Source organism: Xiphophorus couchianus, chromosome 18, assembly GCF_001444195.1.
Source record: "Xiphophorus couchianus chromosome 18, X_couchianus-1.0, whole genome shotgun sequence".
Classification (NCBI taxonomy): Eukaryota; Metazoa; Chordata; class Actinopteri; order Cyprinodontiformes; family Poeciliidae; genus Xiphophorus; species Xiphophorus couchianus.
Window position 1 is genome coordinate 21,281,462 of NC_040245.1, and position 23,696 is coordinate 21,305,157.

The 23,696-nt window shown below is 39.4% G+C and overlaps 1 protein-coding gene across 1 annotated transcript in view; it reads right to left on the reverse strand.

Annotated features, from left to right (window-relative positions):
- The window catches only part of rsrc1 (arginine/serine-rich coiled-coil 1), a 151,978-nt gene extending 131,408 nt beyond the window's left edge, over nucleotides 1–20,570 (reverse strand). The window contains exons 1-3 of the mRNA XM_027998998.1: nucleotides 20,457–20,570; nucleotides 19,873–20,058; nucleotides 15,938–16,060 (exon numbers count right to left, since the gene is read on the reverse strand). Coding sequence (XP_027854799.1) covers nucleotides 15,938–16,060; nucleotides 19,873–20,042 — 293 coding nt within the window. The 5' untranslated portion in view covers nucleotides 20,043–20,058; nucleotides 20,457–20,570. The remainder of the gene's footprint in view (nucleotides 1–15,937; nucleotides 16,061–19,872; nucleotides 20,059–20,456) is intronic.
- Nucleotides 20,571–23,696: the final 3,126 nt, after the last annotated feature.

Here is a 23,696-nt window from a genome sequence, read left to right on the forward strand (position 1 = left end):
TAACACGCCGGGAATCACTGGAAAGTAGCTGACTGTGAGCACAATTAACACAGCAAAAGATGGAGCATGAAAGATTCGGAGAAACATTTCTCTCTTTTTTTTTACTCCCTTCTCTCTCTTCGTTCCCCCCTCTGCTTCATAAAAGCAGTGTTTAGATTTGTCATAATCTTCAGTTTGCTTTTAATTTAGCAGTCGTCAACACAAACGTCTGCGATGCCGTGAAGCAGAAATGAGACCCCATGCAGGCCACCCACTCGCTGTGTCCCACCAAGACACACTCACACAGTTAGATTCAGCCACAAGCCACAAGGTCAAGTCATTTAGCAGAGTTCAAAGGCCTTCAAAGGCACCTCAGAACTATATGAACCTACAACAGCCAGCCAACGATGAGGGAAAAGATGACATTCAGCAGCTAGATGTGGACAACATCAGCATGCTTGCATATGTGCAGGAGTAGGTGTGTGTGTGTTGTGAAATGTTGCATGTGTACAATGCTTAGCCACATACGACTAGCATCACTCCTCATCGCAATCCTAAACTTGGCCGTCTGGCGCGCCCCCACAACCCCTGACCTTCGTGCAGCCGCAGCTCGACATGACACCCATTAGCAGCTGGAGTTATGGGGAAGGGTTTTCTGTGTGGCCCGGCTCAGCCATTCAGTCCAGACACGAGGTCAAGTGGAGGTCTCTTTCTCAACTAGGTGCTAACTTGCCAACTCTCTTACAGCCACTCACGCAACCATAACCCACTTTTTTTCTCCTTTCCTTCTTGTGAGCATTAGGTGTAGAAACAATTAGATATTCTGTGGTCGAGTTAGTTAGAGAGCTGTTTTGGTTCTCAACACCTCCATCTGCAACTTAGTAGTGGGCCAGTATCTTGTGGCATCATAACTTTAGTAAAAAAATACCAGTTTCACTGTGGTTAATTTGACTCAACTCAATTCAGTTTATTGTATTTATACACCACAGTTCACCGCAATGCATTTTGATGCTTAGCATAGATGGATAAAATGTAGAGGGTCTCTTGTCCTGTAATTTCTAGATTTTCTCTAGTTTTTGAACATTTAAGTGCAAAATATCAACCTCGAAATTGCTTGAATGTTGGTCAGGTTATTTTACTCATTGATTCCAGAAATTAGGAAGCAGGACAATCCTTAAACTAGCTTCTAATTTTCAGAGTGTGGTGTCATCAGTCTATTCAATGTACTGTTTTTGGCATCAGCACTACATTAGATTAGCTCTGTTTCAAAATCTAAAACTAAATGTATATTCTTCAAAATAGATTGTGAACTTTGGTATCTGTTATTTTGTTTGTTAATTTTTTTTAAAGATAGTTTTAGAGTTTTTCTGGCGATTTAGTCTATTTTAAGGTCGCTGGTCGAGTTCAACTTGAATGTAACGCAGACTGATGAGCAAACAGGCAGTTTGTGTGAATACCAGGGTGCATTCACTCAGATGATTCAAAAATCAAAATACCAATGGGTAAAATGTTTACATGCTGATGTGACAAATCAGTGATAAAAGTAGTTTTTTTTATATATATTTAAGCCCATTTTCTTTTAGACAACAGAAGAAGAAAAAAGTTTTGAAAAACTTTCATTTGTTCCAGACTTATCCAGACCAGAAAACGATAAAAGCTAATTTCATACATCTTAAGAATGTACTGGTACGCTCCAATGAGACGCAAAGAAAACAGGTGAAGGACAATGGGGGGAGTAAGCACTGAAAAGAAAGTATAAGAAATAACTCTCAATGTTGCAGTAAAGAACAAAAAAAAAAAAAAATAGAATAAAAAAAGTGATTCTGGGTTTATGGAGAAGACAGAGCAGACAGCCGTGCTTCACATCAAGCTGGCTCCAATTAGCAGGTGTGCCCTCAGACACTCACTGCCCCCCCCCTTCCTTCACTCTGGTCAGGGAAGATGTATTTTTCTGCCTTTTATAAGCATATATTTATGAAGTGATAGGAGATCTAAGGGCCTTTAGCATAACAGCCTTTTACTGTTTAAATGTGGGGCTGCTCGGGCCCCGTGTGCTTAAGTGATTTAGGAACCTCACAACTCCGGTATAAGAAAAATCATAAACGCTGAGACAAACCATGTGGGCGGACTGTAAAAGGCATCGAGGAACAGAACGACAAAAAGCAGGCACACATTCCACTATTAAAAGGAAACTACACTTAATTAAACACCCAAGACACAAATGGAGTAGCGCCCCATAAAAAGCGAAAAGAAAAGAAAACAGAAAAAAGAACAGCGGCAATAATTTTGCCTCTTCGCTGGAATAACATCGAGTTGTCTTCTGACAGAACAGAGTCTTCCCTCACAAAGAAGTTTCACAAAAATCATTTTTGTTTCCCATATGCTGTCAAGGCTGAACAAGGAGAGGAGGAAAACACACAAAGAAAAACCAACAAGTGAATAGCAAAGAAAAGGCTTCCATCCTCAGAGAGAAAAGCCCTCTCCTCTCCTATAAAGCTCTCGCTACACAGACTATAGAGGGCAGATTTTTGCTTTCTTTCAAATTATTAAGGGGGAATTTCTGCAACGCAGACCTGTTTAACGAAAAGGATCTGACAACATACTGCCTTCGTCTGAGCAGACTCAACGCACCTCTACTAAAGATGCACAGAGAAATTGTCCGATGACTGGACTTGGATGATTTAGAACTTGTCAATGTCAATGTCAATGTCAAATTTATTTATATAGCACCTTACAGCAGACAAGACTGCACCAAAGTGCTGTACAAAACAACAACACAAAAACAACAACACAAATGACAAAACAGAACACACATCATTTAAATGCCAGAGAGTAAAAGTGAGTTTTAAGAAGCGATTTAAAATGGTCCAGGCTGTGGGCAGATCTAATCTGGAAAGGTAAGTTATTCCATAAAACAGGAGCAGCAACAGAAAAAGCTCGATCTCCTTTCCTCTTAAGTCGAGTTCGAGGAACTGTAAGTAATAACTGATTATTTGATCGTAGCGTTCTGGACACAGACTGGAAATTTAAAAGGTCCCGAAGATAAGGGGGGGCTAACCCATTTAAAACTTTAAAAGTTAACAAAAGAATCTTAAAATCTATTCGATAAAAGACAGGCAGCCAGTGTAAAGATGCCAGAGTTGGCCTTATGTGGTCATGCTTCCTGGTTCCTGTGAGAAGCCGTGCTGCTGCGTTATGGATCATTTGAAGTCGCTGAATCTGTGATTTTTCCATCCCTCTATATAAAGAGTTGCAGTAATCCAGTCGAGTTGTTATGAAGGCATGGATAAGTCTTTCAAAGTCCTTAAAACCGAAATAAGATTTAACTTTTGCTAAAAGCCGAAGGTGGTAAAAACTCGATTTAACGACAGAACTAACTTGTTTATGTAGCTTTAGAGAGCTGTCAAAAGTGAAACCAAGATTCCTAGCAGAGGTCTGATAAGAGCGAGCTAAAGAACCAAGAATCTGATCTGGATTTGTAGTCTGAAGTTTCTGACCAAATAATAGAACTTGAGTTTTGCTTTCATTGAGGTGAAGAAAGTTTTTTTCCATCCATAATTTAACTTCAGCTAAACAGTTTAGCAACAGCTGAAGAGAATCAGTTGTACCATTTTTCAATTTAAGGGGCAAATAAATCTGGATATCATCTGCAAAACAATGAAAGGAAATATTAAATTTTTGGAAAATTTTACCAAGAGGCAGTAAATACAAGATAAACAAAATGGGCCCTAAAATTGACCCTTGGGGAACACCATACTTTAATGGTCTGGCCCCAGAACAGGATTGGTCAAGATGAACAGAAAAGGTTCTGTTTTCTAAATAAGACTTGAACCATTGGAATACTGAGCCTCGCAGGCCAACACAGTGTTTTAATCTATGTAAAAGAATTTGATGATCTACAGTATCAAATGCAGAGCTCAAATCTAGAAGTAATAAAACTGCAATGTTGCCTGAATCAACTGTTAATAGGAGATCATTATACACTCGGAGCAAGGCAGATTCAGTGCTATGAGCAACTTTAAACCCAGACTGGAACTTCTCAGTTATATTATTGTCTTTTAAAAACATTTCAAGCTGAATAAAAACTAATTTCTCAAGAATTTTAGATAAGAAAGGCAATTTAGAAATGGGCCTGAAGTTTGCTAGGTCACTGGGGTCTAGATTGGATTTTTTAAGAAGAGGTTTGACCACAGCATGTTTGAGAGTAGATGGTACACAACCTGACTGCAATGAGGTATTTATCACCTTAAGAATGTAGCTGCCAAAAATCAGAAAAATGTCTTTTATCAGACGAGTAGGAAGACAGTCCAGTGGATAATTTGAAGGCCGCAGATGGTTTATAACCAACTTCAGTTCATCCATGGAAACTGGCTGATCGGCTCTGATTTGAAACAGTGAATGCACTGCACCAGAACAATATAGGGTCACACTGACAACACTTTTCTGTCTCGAGGTTGTTACTGAGTGAGTAAAAAGAGTTTGCTACTTTTAGCATCAAGGAGAAGTTTGAAAACAAAGTTTGGAAGCACACAAGATCTATTAGGCTTCTAGGAAAGAAAATATTTTCTAAGGAGGCGTGTAGGCTCCTTCTTTCTGCTCCCTCTTTTAAGCAGGCAGTCAGACTCCAGCAGAAAATAGGAAGCTGAACATACTAGATACCAAAGTTTTCTTCATGTTACTAACTGTACAGGGAGTACACACAGCTGCTGTGTTCTTTGAGCCAACAAAAGATACAAATGAAAGTTAAAAATGTGAACTGTGTACTTGTTTAGTGCTTGTTTTAAAATAAGAGGAATTCTGTTTTTCTGCAGAGCTGTGAGGCATAGACTGCTCTCTTACACACAGTGTGACATCACCTCTGCTTCTAGAAATAATTAATGATCAAGAGCAACAGGAAAGCTCCTCCATAGGTAAAATTCAAAAATGTTTTCCCTCTTAAGTGTTACAAAGAAAACACCTGTTTATTTTTGAAACAATCTTAAAGGAAAATGTAATGTTCGCATCTTTGTCCCATAAGCTGAAAGCCTGGTATGTGTTTTTAGATTTCCAGTGATGCAGAGAGAGATGGCTCCATACGTTCTGGTTGTTTTTGAGAAAATTGTTGTTTTATTTTACTATGCAGCGTTACATTCAGACAGTAAAAAAAAAATTATCCAGACAATTGACCAAAAAAAAGTATTCTCTTTTTGAGAATTATTTTAAATAATCAGAAACAAATCAGTACTAAGAGCTTAGAGCTTTAAAAAGAAAAAATTAAGGCTCAGAAATTGCCTACAATTGTTTTTACTCTCTAAAGAGAGTAAAAAAAAAATTTTTCTTTATTTATGCCCAAATATTTTTTGTACAAACAAAGACATTATTGCAGTTTTAATATTAAGCAAATCCTTAGACAGTATAAATGGATGATTACATAACAAGTAGATTGTAGTTATTCTAATCCAAATGAGAAATGTTCATTTCATTTGATATGCAAAATCAAAAGGTTAATTAAAATCAAGACGTTCACCAACAAATTTAGTCTGTGTTAAAATCCCAAACCAAACCGGTTTGACAAAACTGCCCTCTCCATTTAAAATAAGCATTTTTTTTTTCATGCTAATGCCAAAATTGTGGTTGAAATTTCTCAACCTCGGCACCGACTCTTTCTGCTGTTTGTACAACACAATACCCGGCCACAACTATCTCTGCTTGCTTCTCCTGTCCTCCGCTCAGCCGAACCCTGACTGGGTAGACGGAGCAAAAAAGAAGGACAAGCCTCAAATATAAAACCCTCATGAGCACACCGAGAAAGTGTTTCATTACTTTCAAACTGACTGTCAGGTTTTCCAGTCAAGACGCACATGATATTCATTTCAACTCTCCGCTATTGATTCTCCATTTATTTATTTATTTTTTTTGCTTTCACAGCTATATTCCCAAATGTGAGAGTGAAGCCACATGTTGGCGGGTGTGTTTGCGTCATGCTTTGCTTGTCCAAAGTGAACTGACAAGTGCAGGCAGTGGTTTCATTAGCAGGCAATTTGCTCTCGAGTTGTTCAGAAGTGAGAGAAGATGTGTCATAAAGTTGTTGTTTTTTTTTTTGGCAGCACGCATGGCTCTGCTTAGAATAAGTTAAATTAAGTACCTGCACACAGAAACTTACACTAGAGATCCAAACAGTATTTTTTTGGCCAAATTATATCAAAACTTTGTACATATTTAGTTTGAGATTAATAGTATACTGGAACCTAAAAACAAAATGCAAAATAACTGCTTCGACACGTGATCTGACACACTTTATCCTTTGTTCACACAGCTTTTAAAGGGTCAATTTACACCTACGTTGTTGAAATACATCACGTTGTAAGAACATCTCTCATTCACATCTCTCATCAGCTGACCGAAGAGATTAAATAATGAGATTTTAGGGTTTTGTTTTTACATTACTTTCTCTTAATTCAGAAATTGGCACACATTTCTCAGTATTTGGTAGAACTGCCTTTTTAAACTGTATGGCTTGGGGGAAACATCCTTCCTCAAGATGTTTCAGAATTTGTACATTGTTATTTCGTCACAATGCCAGCTTTTTATTAAGTTCACAAGGCCCACCTGGAGCAAAACACCCAAACACCATGATCACAGTTACAATTGTGTTCTGTTCTGCCCCTTTTATTTCGAAATATAACAATATCAACAAGGCCACGCAGTTGACTTTTAATTTCACCAGACAACAGGACGTCTCAAAAAATTAAGTTCTTTATCTCTGAGTGCGTTTGCAAACGGCAACCTGCATTTCATTTGTTGCTTTTGGGGTGATGGCTTCTTCTTCTCTGAGAGGCCTTTCACTTTATATCAACTTAAATGACTCACTTAAGTCTCTGAGGTTTTTGTTCCAGGGATTAATACACACAATTTGCAACCAAACACAAGCACCTTTGTCACAACCCAGTCTCCTTTCCAAACATGTCTGAACAATCCTGAAGGTCTGTTGAACAAATGAATGTGGAACCTTCAAGGATTTGGACATTTTACCCAAGGATCAGCCAGACTTGTGGAGGTCAACAAGTCTTTCTCTAATATCCTTTCCCAATTTATTTTGACACTTCCCTGCTGTCACACAAGAAAGTAGAATATCTGAGGTTTGCCACAATGTATTTCAAATGCTGAGAATTAAGCAAACAGAAGCTTTCAAATCCATGAAATTATCATCCAGGCATCCTCAAATTGTTTAAAGATTTAGTAATCTTAGTGTATGTAAACTTTTAACTTTGAAGAAAAAAAATCCCTCATATTATTCTGGCATTTAGCAAATAGAAATAACTGTAGTAATCCTGACAGACAAAATGTGGTAAAAGTCTAACAGTGAAAAAGGTTGCCTTTTCATGCATTGTATGAAAGAATATCTGTTTCCTAATGTATGCATGTTAGAAAGTTAACACTTAAGTCTGTGCCAGGGTCCTCCGAGTGTCAGCATCCATATGGTTAGAGCCCTAGAGTGAGCAGCTGACTGAGGTTGGTCCATGCATGCACTGTCAGCTCCAGCCTCAGAGGACTGGCTCAGAACCTGGCCACCAAATCACACATAGCGCATAAACATAGCCCACCGCCCCTTCTTTGTGCACATCTTTAAAAGTATAAGAGCCGCAAGCGCACGGCTGTGTTTATCTGTGCATAAATTGAGACCAGAGGCATTTCATTAAAAGACGGGAAAACGGGCAGAGATAAAAATGAAAGTTTGGTAATTGAATACTTGTCCGGGTGACCTCGGAGTGCGCCGGACCACTGATGACCTGATGTCCTGCTGGGAGACTGACACCAGGGTCCAATGTGTTGGTCTGACTATAAGCGGCAGGCAACCAGTGGAGACACCCACACACACACACACCCTCCCCTCCTCTTCACCCCATCCGTGTCACTGTCTGCCTCGCTCTCTCTCTCTCGCTCCCAACCTTCTCCGCCCTGAGCGTTATTAGACCCAGGGCTCTGCCGCCGCTCCCAACAGCTCAATGACAACACACAGGGCCTGCCAATTAGAAATAATTAGACAGTCATTTCAGTGGCAAGTCTTTTTAAGTGCATATATAACGATGCAATGATGCTTATTAGCCGGTCTGAGCCAGCGAGGACCAGGGCCTCAAACGCTTTGGTGCTGGAGAAAATAATTATGCCAGTGATCACAAAGCAAGCTGCACATCTCTGTACTTCACCTCCACGCGTTTCAAAAATCCACTTCATTAGCTCCCGTAATTAATCCTCCATTAATTGCAGGAAAAGCCCAGTTTACCTCCCTTCGTTTCTAATTATCATCTTATAAATAGTTATGGTTCTAATTAATGTGTTCATTAGGCAGGATATTTCTCTCAAAGCCTCGCTGGGAGCCAAAGGTCCGGCTCGGCTCTCTCTGAAGCCTAACCAGCCAGAAGGTGAGGCCATCCTGCCTGCATTTGCTTTTATTTTACTACATTCAACCTCCTAATTGGCATTTAAAACCCAATTTGGAAGAACTTCAAGAAGCTTAAATGGGAGCGAGAGACTGAGAGAAGGCTAGAAGGAGGCAGAGAGAGACGGAGATACATTTGGTGTTCATTTTCTTTCTGTTGATCTGGCCAGACGGATGAAGCTTTTCACTGTCACAAAGTAAACGCAAGAAGGGCGGACTGAATGTTATTAGTCTTTGGCATTCTGGAGGTTTCATTACCAAAACAGTAAAATCTGCTTTTCCACCAAAAAAAGGTGGCATTAGAGATTTCTACTAGATTTCAGTTATCAAAAGAACAGATTCTTTGTTTGGTGAACCAATGTAAATATATATGGGCACTATGTCTGGCACATTTCAGTCACAAAGCTTTAAAAAATTGTATATTTGCATTATTTGACATGCAGTCTTAAAAACTTCTGCCAGCTACTGAATTAAGTGGCCAATGTTTGAGCTTGACACATTTCAATTTAGACATTTTGTCTAAAATGTGGTGATTTTAGATTCCTTAACTTGTGGGAAATTAAGGAATTTCCCACAAATTTATGCAATCAGTGCAATCAACAACAAAATCTAAACCATCCGCTTGGTTCACAGGATATGCACAGTTCGCCTGAGGATGTAGAAGCCTTTGGAATATGCTTAAATTGGTACCAAAAGGTAAGAGCTTTACAAAAAATAAACACTAAAAAAACCCCAAAAATCTAACATTGCTTTTCTTTAGCAGGTAGCAACATATGCTAACAACAATATTGTTGCACTGCCTTGTTTTTCTGACAAAAATCTGTGTTTTAAATAATTCTTCTAATAGTGTTCACTACCAATAATTTAAAGATATTCATTTTATTTAGGGATAGAGTTGATAACTAAGCTTTACTTTAAGATGATAATTCCAGACAGGATTATAACAAAAGAGGGTGCAGAATGGGATGTGAAGCTAATCTTTGTTTGAGTCCATTTCATTTGATAACCTGCATGAGAGGAGCGGCTGATGACTGTTGTGAGGTGAACTTTCTGTTTGTGTGTCTGCATGCTACTCGGTGTAGACTCTACAGCTAGGTTGCTACCCGAGGGAGCGGGCCGGTGTGTTGTGAGCCTGCAGGATGCAGGAGTGTGATGGGAAGGTGAGGGGGGGGGGGCAGCTTGGCAGAAGTGAGAAGAGAGCAGAGGGAGGGAGGAAGAGGGTTTCCTCTGGCGGTGGAGGGGAACACTGCTCGCGGCGAGAAGGGGATGAAAGAGCCTGTCTGTGTCAGTCACTTATTCCTCCCTTTGGTAAATAAAGGTTTCTGACAACAAAGCTGAGCAGCGCTTGACTGGCCTTTACAGCAGATAAATAAAAAAGACAACACAGAAAGAGAGCAAGACAGAGAGAGGGAGGAAAAGAGAGGCGCAACAACAAACGCGTTCAGATCTTACGACTGGAAGCATGTTGATTTTTATGGAGTAGAGAAGACGTAGCTGAACCAAACCAGGTCATCTTTCAGTTTAAATCAACCCTCTGCAGGTCCGGTAATAGGGGAAGAAGGAAGAAAGGGCAGAGTGTCATCTTGTGGAAAGGGGAGAAGAGAAGATGTTGAGAGGCCATGGGATAACAGACAGTTGGATAGAAAAAAAAAAAACTAAAGAAAAAAAAATAACACAGCCAGGAGCTCGCTCTTAAATTCCAGTGTTGCAACACTCCAGCACACTTTAGTTCAATGGAAGATGAATATACACAGGTGAGAACACTATGGCATAATGTGCACCCTAAAGAAGATTTAAGCTTTTCTACTATTCCTCTTGATTTCATTTTGCATCCATCAGCACTCTATTAAAGCTCATGGTTCTCCTGAAACAACAAAAAAACATAGAATCCACTTGTCACATCTTTAAAACACACCCAGGGTTGTTTCCTGGTGAAGCCAGCAACACCCAACGCCACCTGCTGCACTGCATTCACACACTAATCTCTGTGAATGAAGATACAAGGGCTACAAATGTACCAATATCTCTTTTCTTACTTGGAAGGACGACTGGTGATCAAGGCCATAGAGGTCGCCTACAATAGGGTCCTTCCCCACCGTAGTTCAGCCTTCTCACACATCAACTAGCTGGCCGTCCTTTCCTCTCTCTCTGTAAGACCTTGTTGCACCACCCTTCGGTTCCTCACCACAGTTCTCCCCAATCCCAAGCAGCCCGGATGACCCTGTGCACTCTTCATGTCAGAGCAAGGCAGAAAAAGCTATCTAGCAGATGTACGACACCTCATCTCATACAGGGGGAAAATTGCTGTGTGAAATAAATACCAAGTCATCGCTCAACTGCATGTGCGCACGCCCTCACACACACACGCTAAGAGCTTTACTTTGGCCTCGTACAAGGGGCAGGGCTGATGTTGTACAACAGTAACTTCAGTGGGTAGAAAAAGGGGCCTTTGTCTCAACCATAGTGTTACGAAGCAACGAAGCATGCTTTAAGATATTTGATTAACTGAACCACAGTGTAATAGTTTTTATCTCTCTACTTTAACCAGGCCTCAGTTGTGAGTCTCACACACAGGTGTCTGATCCAGTTTCCTGGGTGGAGTGTTTAGTTTGCCGTCTCCCCAAAGGGAAACACCGATAATTAAAGGTTTCATTCTCCTTTGACTGAAGGGAGGTACTCCAGTGTTAGCAGGGCCAAACCCTGACGCCAGCACTCTGACCTGCTAACTCAACACAGCCCTGAAATATTAATGAAGTAAATTGGCGTGTCAGCTCCTATGAAGTAAATGCTAACCTATGAGCACATGTATGAATACCTAACAAAGGATGATAAGCTCGGCTTCTCCCCGATTGGTCAAGTGGTGGGTCTGCTGCGCCAGAGATTCCTGCTCACCTTCCGTTAGCGCCATCAGGCTGCGGTGAAAAAGCAACTGAAGAGATTGACTGACTGAGCCACACACATTTAATCCCTGCTGCGGTTGCCGTTAACAGGCGAGAACTACGCTGCTCCGGCGTGCTCACCTAAAGAAGAGTCTGTGATCCGGCTGTGATAAGAGGCCGTGTCGTCTTTGTTGCACCGATCAGTTCACTGTACGAGGCAGCTGCCATGATCCACACTGCTCTCCCCCAGCGGACTATTCACTGACACCCCCATATGAGCATGCATTCATGGAAATCTGCACATACGTGCATAGGCTCAATCACCCTTCCACAAGCAGGCCCGTTACACACACACACACACACACGCACTGCCTGATATGCCTGCTCACATCAAAGAGAATAAACATTAATGGCAAATAGGTAATCGGTTCCTCTTGTCTGTTTTACATTTCAGGGCAAGATTGACTGCCTCTGGGGGAACTAGCGCTTCTCTGATTGAGGGCAGGAATAAAAGGAGGAAGGGAGAGAAGAGAGGCAGGTAGCTCCAATAAATAGTAAACGCATGATGGAGCATTATTCTTATTTCATGGATCTTTCTATTTTTTATTGATAGGCGAGAGATCCAAAAGAGGGTAATAAGAATCCTCACTTCAACCCGCCCGGCCAACCGCAGTTCTAATCTTTCCTCCTGGAATATTCTGTTGTGGACGTGATTATTCTCATTTCTTTTGAATAATACCCCTCTCGAGTCTATCTCTTGCTCCCTACGCCGCTCGCTTTCCCAACTGAACCTGCACTTTTTCCATTCTCCCCTAACTTTTCATCTCCTTTCCTCTTTCCCCTCTCCTGTCACCATCTCCCAGATGCTCCTTCACATTCTGAAGGTGGAGCAGGTTCTGGTACGCGGACAGGTACAGGGTGGCAGGCGGTGCCTTATATCTTGTCTAAGTATCAATCACGAGATCCTGTCCACTCAATCCTCCTCTGATCCATCAGAGAGCTTCTCACACAGTCTCATCCACCCCTGCACACACAAACACACAAAGCCCTGACAAATGGTGGTCATGGCACCAAAGCATTGTGCAACATCTATTAAACTCATTGGGTGTTGGATAGGCAGTGTCCAATGTAGATGTACAGGCTTGAAAATTGTAAAATGTCTCTTTATAAAATAACTCTATTAAGTACTGAAAGGCTGGATAAAGATTAAACAATTAAGAAAAACTATGTGTCAGGGATTGTCATGGTATGATAATCCTGAGTAAAAAATACCACAGGTTGACACACAAAATGTTATGACAAGAATGTGCCAGTTAACAAATTCCAGGTATAGCAACAAAAAAAAAACTAAATAGTAATTATAATACAATAAATGTTTAAAGGAAAGAAAGACTACACTTAAATTTTCCGCCATTCCACTTTCCTACAATTTAGAGACAACATTTAAATGAGACTCTAGAAAAACTGCTGGAGTGGATTGAGTTTAAGAATTAGTTTAGATTAAATGACAATTTTGTGTTTTCTAAACAACCAATTCAAGCAAAAAGACAGAACTTTATTTTGAGGGAGTAATCCTTTATGAGCTTTGACTACATTAGTAATCAATGCTTTTGGAGAATTGATTCCACTATTTAACAATTACCACAGCGACTGATAAGTTAATCGTTTGAAGTAGTAACATTGTGCACGAAAGCATCTTACCAATCGCAACAAAAATCTGATATTTTGCTGTTTTAGCAACTTATTTTAAATACAAAGCGCCATGAATAACAATACTATTTATGAGCATCAACAGCAAGTTCGGCTTACTACACTAGCAGGAAGAAGTTATGTTCATTGTTGCCAGGCTACGTCTGTGTCAGGAACCAGGGATTGTTAGCTGATCGGCAAGCAGCTTGCAGTGTTGTTGGTTAGAACACGGTAGCTTAGAACGGGATCGCGTTAGCTCTGGTCAGCATGGCATTGGAGCTACTTATTAGAATAGCTACTTTTTACTGAATCAATAGTTAGCATACCAGCCTCCTGCATTCAATCTTACATGGCTACTTTCTGATTAATTCTTTAAGCGATTAATCAGATAATTATTACTTGACCAGTTGGGAGATCTCAAATTTGACTTTAATCATTAGACATTTAGTTTCCACTAAGTTTGGGAAAACAATAAAAGAAGATAGGGACATAATGCCAAAAGCACCCGAAGGTAAAATTGCAAATTTGGCACCTTTATCTCGACACACACCGACTACATAAAATGAGGCACATCACAGGTGACACGTGTAATTCATGTTTCGCCAAAATATTCTTAATTTCTTTACGTTTTAGATTTAGGTGAAACACATTTTTAGATACATCAACAGGTATGGCGAGACGAGAAACAGTGTGACAGCAGACAGAAACAGACAAAACCCACAAGAGTTTTAAACCTACAAACTGGAGATGCCATCACTCATCCGCATAAATTCATAATTAATGCTTTCGTTTTGCACATCCCTAACTCCGCCTCAGCAGCACCCCCCCAGCACACTCTCTCACTAACATCGGCCAGTCCACCTGCTCCTCGCTCACCATTAAGCCGATTACACAACGGAGCCCTCCTAATCACAGCGCAGCGTTTTGCAAACACCAACATTCACCGTAGTCCTAAATCTCCCCAAATCCCTTCCACCTTTCATCTCACAACACACCAGCGATGCCACTTTGCACAGACGTTTTGATCGGAGACAGTTCCGCCGAGTGACGGACTCACCGCCACAGAGAGTTGGGAGACACAGACGCTTGAAATAAAACCACTCGTCCGAATCCCCTCAGCGGTTGCAGTTCGTCGTTTACTCTGTGGCTGGAGAGTGGAAGTGTGGTGTCTTTTCATGACACCATCAGCCACACGTGTCGAAGCATCTCTGTTGCATAATCCATTCATCCCAAAATCTCTGTAATGAAGATATTAAATCGTTTTTTCTCTTTGTGATTAAAATGATCTCTGCTCTCCCCCGCAGCCATACACAAGTAAACAAAGGGCCTTGCTCGCGCATATATTATAACAACCTTTCCCTCAATTGCGCATCTGTGCATGTTTTTGTGTGTTTCAGAGTAGTTGGTGTGTGTGAGGGATTTAAAAAAAAAAACAGAACAGTTTACTGGTTCATTAGCAACAGATTAGTGATGCTAATGACATGGATCACCACACACAGAGATATTCTCTTTATGTGTCTGAAAGGGATACGAGAATCGCTATTAATTATTACTTTATTTTACCAAGAAAGACCCATTGATTTTTAAGATCTCCTTTACAGGGGTGACCTGAACAAAAACAGCACTAGAAGACATTGAACATAAAATTTCTGCAAAAAAAAAAATTTCAACCTGAGTGATCACCACAACATAAATAAAAAGAAAAATATCCAACATCATTTTAGACAACATAATCAATCAAAACCAAGATTTTTTTCTAAGTCAGCCCGAGCCCTTGGAAGCATCAATAGGAACAGATTTCACCAACGTATACAGTCCTACACTTTTCTGGATAAAGTGATATGTTACAGTAGGGGTGCCCAAAGTCGGTCCTCGAGGGCCGATATCCTGCATGTTTTAGTTCTCTCCCTGGTTTAACGCACCTGGGTAAAATGATGGCTCGTTAGAAGGTCTAAGAAGAACACTGACATGCTGAAAAGGTTGTTGGTACCACCAGGGAGAGAACTAAAACGTGCAGGTTGCCGGCCCTCGATGACCGACTTTGGGTACCCCTGCGTTACAGAGTCAAAAGTAAGGGTGCACCGATTGCAGTGTTCCGGCCGATCGCCGATTACAATCTTTAAAAAGCCTGAAATGCAGATTCAGATTTTGGTAGATGCCATATATTTTTGTCTGAAATATTGTTAAATATAGAAGAAAGTTGCTGTGTTGGAAACAGGGGGGTGATTATTGATAACTGTGAACATGCAGACATGACCCGGTCTGTCAGTCAAACCTCTCTCAAGGCAGAGTAAAAGAGGACAGTGGTTGATTTTTAGGCCTTTGATGAGGTAGATAAAATCAGTCAATAAGATCAGCTTCACATCAAAGTATCGGCTTATCACCAATCTCCCATAATTAAAGAAATTGGGGCCGATTTATCGATTCATGCCTACACAGAAGACCAATGAATAATTTAATCTTCGCCATGGCAATAAGGATCATCCAACAGTGGACAGCCATGGCCCTGTGTATATGCGTGTGCGTGACATGTGTGAGCAGGTGTGTACACATTAGTTTAGCATAAATAACTGTGTCCGTTAGGGAACAAAAGTAGTGAAATACTAGAATAATAATGATCACCATTTGCATTTGTATGCTTCCTAATGTAATTGCAGTAATGTCTATGAGCAGAGGTGTATCAGTGTATTAATATTAGCATATATGTTGCTGTTTCTCTTGTGTCTCTGCATCATCCACACTTGCCTACCTGCACACACACATAGCCAGGACAACTGAGACTGCATGCACACATAACAGGCATGAGGATCCATTTGCTCATATCTGAAAATTTTGAAAATAAATATAAAATCATGTGTTTTTGTTACGGTCATGTTTCAAAAGGCAAACACAGAAAAATAAAACCTTTGAAGCCATCTCTCATCTTCTTGCCTTCAAAGGTTTAAAGCTAAAACCCAGTCAAATGTCCTACCTTCTCTCCCGGCTGCGGGATCTATGTGAGCGGTGGCTTCTTCCTTTGTCTCTGTCCGCACTTCGGCTCCTTCTCCTGCGAGACGAACTCTGGGAGGAACTGCTGCTGGAACGCCGTCTTCTCCTGTAGCGGACACACAACAACCTGATTCAATTTCATTCTACTTACTGCTTCCTTTTGAACTACAAAAACTGTGCAGAGGAGTCTTTTTGCAATCCACAAGTTGTGGGTTTAATTTCAGTTCTTTCCACATTTTGGTCTGGCCTTAGGGAAGGTACATTTGTGAGTGACGTTGGGAAAATGTTGTTTTAGTGTAAAGTGCTTTGAGTGGTCAGTATAACTAGAAAGATGCTGTTAATATTACACGGTTTTAAATTTTTTCACAAATAAAAAGCTGAAAAGTGCCTCACAACATTGAGCCTCCCTTTTTCTGATATTCCTAAATTGAGTCTGGTGCGTGCAAGTGTGGGAATGCTGCAGAGATCCACAGCTTAGATGGGAGGATCTGTCAGCAGGACAATTATTATCCCTACACTCCAAAAAGTTAGGCTTTGAAATAAGAGTGGCAAGAACAAAGCCTTTGCTGAAAGAGAACAAACAGAAGCTCAAATCAAAGTTTGCCACAAGCCATCTAGGGGATACATGAACCTGAAAAATGGTGCTCATGTTCGATGACCCCAAAATTGAACATTTTCACTCTATACGCAAAAACAATATGTTTTGGAGAACAACTGCTGCACGCCACCCAGAACACACCATGCCCATGGAGCTATTATGTTGTTGGGATGCTATTCTTCAGCAGGGATAGAGAAGTAGGTCAAAGAAGAGAAGTTGGATGGAGCTAAATACACACAAGTCCATGTAGAACATTTTAGAGTTATTTTGTTTTTTTTACTTCTACCAAATGTTTCAACCTACAAAGACAACTCTGTGTGTTTTGTTTTATTCACCAGTTTCCTGCAGCTCATGTGAAACTCTCCCCTTCCCTGAAAAACACAGGCTGCATTCCTTTTTAGCAGCTAATTCCAGAAGTAAGCAGCTCTGATAGCAACTTTGCATTAGTAAACACTCTCATCCATGGCCCAAGGCTGAAAAACCGCGCTGGCTGCACTACAGTTCCTCCACAGGGGCCCTTTGGTGCTCTTTAATGCAGCTACAGCAGCGTGTGTAGTGCCTGTTTTCCCAAACACCGCTAACACCATGTTTCTATTGATATCGTGAAGTAGGAGGCATTGACGGGGGTGAATGTAAATGCAGAAACCTCCGTCCTGTACTCCACAAACAGTTTGTGTAATACTCATTATCTGAAGTCTCTCCTTTTGGTTCACCAAAGCAAAAAAAATAAATAAATTAAAATAACCAAACCTTCCAAAGCGCATCCTAAAAAAAAACACACACTTGCTCCTGTGGGACTTCAGCAAGATAGAGAAGAGGAGGAGAGGCTAGCAATACAAATAACACAGAGGCTGAACTATCAAACCAAATTTGTACCACTTAGAGCAGTGCAGCAAAGATCTATTAGTATTCTAAAGGCTTGATCCCGAGAGCGAAGCCTTATGAAATCACTTCCACAGCTGCTCTGCAAAAACCACTTCACACATCCCACAGAAGACACGCATACACTGGTGAGCAGAGGTTTCCTTGGAAAGTGATGTTTGCTCGCACATTTTCACCAACGCCTGTGCAGACATAATGTCACAGAAAACAATAGCTTGAACAAATTTCAGGGGAACATTTTTATTTTTTTTTATTTTTTTAAATCATAGAAAACTCTTAGATGGCGGCTGATTTGTTCGGTAGCACGGAACAAATCAGCTGCCATCTCTCTTATTCATTCAAAAACACTTTTCACCATCTTGTTCCTTATTCACACAGACACATACACAGTAACGGTTGCAATCACTCTCCTTACATATACATGTTAATTATGTGGTCATGATGTCACCCACCCAGAACATAAGCCTTCTTCTGTTTTACCACAAGTGAGGTCACTGTTCGTGGCTTGTGTGTGTGTGTACTCTTTTAAAGTCTATTTAAAGGAACTTGTTTCGACAGACGCACAGAAACAAATTCAAGGTCTTGGTTAATTGATCAAAATGCGCAGCTAATAGATGAGGGACCGTGGTACCATGGTTTGCACTGTCCACCCAGACCCACTCTGTGCAGGCACGCAAGTACTTTCCATCAGCGGTAATGGACCTTGACCAAGTCTCATAAATAATTACCATCAACTGGCCTTGTCAGAACAACCAAGGCAGTCGCGTGTGGGTCAGAGGATGGATGGAGGGATTGACGAATGGATGGATTTGTTAGTGGGTAGATAGATGAGAGAAACTATATAAGATACAAATACTAACTCCACAACTGTTTGAAGAAAATCAATGACACCCATACATTAATTATTAATTAATTAATAAATAATTATTGTAGCAACATGAATACAAACACAAATTTACAATCCCAAAGTTTTTGGTTTGGTTTTTTTAAGCTTTTTTTTTTTTTTACCAGAATAAAAAAAAAAAACTAATTGCGATTTAAAAACTTGTTTTCCACGTTAGTCTTGAACAAGAGACAGCAAAAGGAACACAAAAAGTCAAGTTTCACATATTAATTAATTCATGCCATAAGGAGTTTTATACAAACATCAGTTAGCGAAAGTATTTAGCACTCGTTCTTCATGACGTGATAGGCAATGAGACAATGAAGACTTACGTTGCTTAAAGTGATGCATACTTATTAGACAGGAAGGTGGCATTAATGAAAATAAGAATGAAACCACATACAGCTCAGAAACTTGACCAGAACTGAAGACAGAACTCATTGCTGAACTTTGTAGTTCTGCAGACCACCACTGTTGATAATAGGACACGACAAAATAGATACGTTACATATCAAAATAGATGACGGAAATGTATAAAATGTATTAAGAATCAAGAGCTAAAAGTACTGAGCATACAAGTCTAGGAATTAGGCTTATTCCAACAAAATTTTAATTGACTTTTACTTTATTTACGTTGTGGGTCTTTATTATCGACATTTTTGCTACATAAATGTAAGAGGTGGGATTTTTTAAATATTGTTTAATGTAATAATGAGGAACAACATCAAATAACAAAGTACATTTCAGAATTTGGCTGACCTTGAGTTGCTGATCATTAGATGTGGCTGATCAAGGAAACATCAGTTATATAAATATGTGATTTATTAATTTGAAACTGAACTGGGATATCTTAAAAATAAGAAAGTGTGCGCAGGATTATGTCAGTGTGCACTAGAGGATCATTAATTGTACTAATCCAAAAGTAATGCCAACAATTCATACTTGAGGTAATATTTTCATTGTATGGCTATATTTGATGAATTACATTTCTTCATTAACTTACTTCAAAGATAAGAGAGACTGACTGCGCAACTTTATGTCAAGCTGAGTAAATATGTGTCATTACAGTTGTCTCAGCATTATGGGTGAGTTTAGTTGAAAATAATAAAATTGCGTGCTAGTCTACATGTACAGAGGGTAATGGCCAAAAAAATTAGTTTTAGCTTCTAGAAAGGCAAACATCTTTAGCCAGTTGTTCTCACGGAAAACCAGCTTTTAAGCTTCAAACTATTTTACCATATGAAAGTTAAACTTTCATATCATTGAATGAATGAATGAATGAATGAATGAATGAATGATGGATGGATGGATGGATGGATGGATGGATGGATGGATGGATGGATGGATGTGCCTCTGCAACAACAGAGACCGATAAAACCAAAACTTAGAGAGGTTAGTATGGTTGCTTTTATTTTTTAATCGAGGTTCATGAGCAGAAGCAGCACCAAAGCAGCCGCCTGTATAAGAATCTTAAAGTATCTTCCTTAAAACCACTGCTCTATGGCAGTCTCCATCCCTGCCTCCTCTGGGGTTGGGGGAATCAGTGCTTTCTCACCTTCTGTCTTTGGAGCGAGATCGGCTCCTACGAGTGGATCTCCTGCTGCGGCTACTCCTCACCCGGCTCCCGGAGGAGGAGGAAGACGAGGAGGACGAAGAACGGCGACGCTGTTTTCTTTTCCTCCGGCTCCGACTGTCATCCTCGCTGTCAGAGGAGCGCCGACCCATGCTGGCTACCGGTCAGCTGGGATAACAGCGGCGTTGAGATGCGGTGAAAAAAATACTACATTAAACATGGAAGATCAGCTGTCAAACACTATGTTTACATTGACTCGGCTCATGTAGAACTCATTTAACATTGTCACTCAATAACGACCGCATTCAGAAAGGAGGTCTGTGTGTCAAATATGTCATTGATTAAGCAGCAACGACTCTGTAGTCCCATGATGCAATGAAACTTGTGTCATTGATTTGTATTGAGACTACAAGCAGGCTAACTGTGCTAACCAAACTAGCTAAAATACATAACCTCAAACCACAGCGTTTTAAAAGAAGTATTTAACCTTCGTGTCAGCTTATTTGCGTCTTATTTCAGTAGCTCAGCTGTACATTAAAGTTTATTGAAGCAAAACAGATAGAAACCTGATAGTGAACGTCCCGCTCCTCTCTTTTACACCATTGAATTCCCCACGACTGGAGCCACGCAGGGCTAACTAGGCTCTACTCGTCGAGCACGGAAACATCGATCGAATTCAGGAGTTAAGAGTTGAACACAAAACAATCGATTGAAGCGTTTTATGTATTTTAATTTTCATTATTTGCTTTATATAAATATATAATGTTATTTTTTACTCCAGCAGCAGTAGTATTTTGTTTAAATTTTTTTAAAAGGGGATTTCAAAAAAATATATTTTAAATTAAATCCGTCTTGCATGTGTGCTGTCAAAATGCTTCAATATCTTTGCTGTGGTTCTTTTTCTAAGCAAATGTTTGCTTAGAAATTGACTGCCAAACGGTTTCAAATTATCCTCAATGTTCTCCTTCTTAAAAAAAAATAAAAATAGAAAATAATCCAGGAAATTTCTGGGAAAGCCAGTAATTTTTTACAACTGGACACAGTTGTAAATAGACTGTCTTTATACTTTGTTCAGATTATTGTAGCATGTAAAAACAAATAAATAAAATCTGCCAGTATATGTTTAAAAAGCATGAAGTCAAAAATCACTATAAAACTAATTTACATATAAAACGTTAAATGATGATTTGCACAACAAATCCTCATTTCTTGTATCACTGTACTCCCAGTGCAGAAAAACAATTTAAAATTTTATTTATGTGTCAAATGGAGTTCTCTCTGGGGGCTTTTGTTACTTTGGAGTACAGAGCTACTTAGTTTCCATATGCCTTGAACTGGCTCTACAAATTGGATTGAATGCAACTTGATTGTAGGTGAGCTTTGTGTTATGTTTTTCCATTCTTCTTCAAAAATTTCATTTTGATGTATCTGTTTGTAAATAAACAGAATAATTAAACTCAGCTGAAAGTCATAATCAAGCAGTAATGGTTCTAAAAAAAAAAATTGCACAATTTTTTTTTATAAAACACACAAAAAAATAAACCCACTTCAAAGAGAAGTTACAACTAAAAAGCTAATACTCCAGAAACAGTAATAAAAACACTAGACTACTTCTAAAACGCATACACTTCTAGCCTAATTCTGAAAAACAGACTGCTTCTAAAATGTGTGTAAAAGCAAGCTCGCGTTTAAACAATAATACAACTGTTAGTTCATTTTTAAAATGTGTAAAATCTGAAAGCCAGAAATGCCAAACTTTCTGGAACGACATCATTGACTCTACAGGTCAATAATTGGGTCAAAAAGTTGATAATTCGAAGATTCCAGTGATATCTGAAGTGCTAAGAAACAACTTTATTAGTAGACTAACGCATTTTGACTTGCAGTTCAAAGTACTAATCTGATAAAGCTCACAAACCAAAATGTGCTGGGTTGTTAATTAAATTGTTTCTTGGCACTTCAACTGTTGCTGGAGTCTACATCTTATAAAATGAGCAATCATACACCGATACTTTTAAAAACCTAGCTTAATTGCGTAAAAATTGCTAAATAAATCCTAGTCTATTGAGCAGCAAAATATTTTAATCAAAAAATAAAATTTTTGACCATAGTGACCATATAATTTAGAATATGAAAATTATATGAAAATTATTTTTGTGTGTGCAGAAACAAATGCCTTTGAAATCATGATCCGTGAGACAATGACTTTGCTCTTGGGGGCCACCTGTTGGTTTGGAGGCCCATAGCAGCTGCTTAGTTTACGTGTCTGTTGGGCTGCACTGTTTGATTGTATGTAACCTGATAACAGGTAACCTTTAACTTGAAATAGTTCTGTATAAGTAAACTGAATAGGTTAGTTATCCTGAAACGTTTATATAAAAACGTGTAAAAATGAATTTATTTATTTATTTGGTTAGTTTGTTTTGCTTGCTTCACCATTTGTGCAGATTTATTGCCTGCAGTTTCAGACCACAGTGAATGAAAACATTTCAAAAGAAATATATGCATGCACCCGCACTCCGAACTTCTAGCATTGTGTTTTTGATCTGGCTCTACTCTACCAATATCTTAAGAAATGCATATTTACCTGAAAAATGTCAGCGAGCGTTTATACGCGAGCTCATCTGCTCAGATAATAACCACGCACAACCTAAACTGCAAGGTCAGACAGAGCGCACGGGCAATTTGCAGTAAAGTAGAATAATTAATTACTCGGATGAAGTTTTAAAACACACACCGGAGCTGAAGGTGAAACGACTAATATTGTACGTCGACTGATGGATCAACAGCGTGCACGGGCTGTAAATAGCTGAGGACTGAAACAAAGTAATCGGAATGCGCGCTGCAAATAGATAAAATAATCTTTTCAACGCTATATCTGAATGCGTCCATGCTTTCGGATGCGGCGGGATTAATAGTAATTAATGCCTACGGTCCGAGTAGAAGCGCCGTTAATAATTAATTAGGAGAATTGTTCGGGCTCTGTGTGTGGAAATGCGGCTTTATATAGATTATCAATAAACATGCTTCATTTTGCATCATACTCTTCAACCCAACACTTTTCAAAATCCAACCGTATCCCATTTCCTTTCTGCTTAGTTATACATATATATATATATATATATATATATATATATATATATATATATATATATATATATATATATATATATATATATATATATACATAAATGAATTGCTACCGCGTTTACCACAAGCCGTTATATTTGTATATTTTTAAATAAAGACATTTATAACAGCAGGAAGAGGAGGGAGGGGTAAAAAAAAAAAAAAAAGCAGGGCGATAGAAACTTTAATGAGCGAGCCCAATGGCAACATATCGTATAAGAAGGCACTGGGCTATAATTAAGCGTTTATTTGCTGTTTAACACCCTAATGGCTTAAAATGGCCCAGTGAGGATTAATATTAAGCGATATAGTCTGGTTAATGATGACAGTGTGCAACGCATAATCACTGGCGAGAAACGCACGTAGTGCTTTTTCATTATTATTATTATTATTATTATTATGTGACGCTAAAATTATTATTATTATTATTATTATTATTATTAATAATAATAATAATAATAATAATAATAATAATTTTAGCGTCACATTTATTAATCTAAAAGCGAAACAATGGCAAGGCTTCGGGCCAAAGTTTTGGGGACCCCATGATGTGTTCACTTGAGCTTGATCTGGAGCCTGCAGCGCACGTCTCTCCGCTGCCGGACGGTCCGCTCTCACCTCTCTCCACTCCGTGTCATCCTTGCGCGTCTTATTTTTCCTCGCCCGCAGATCACAGG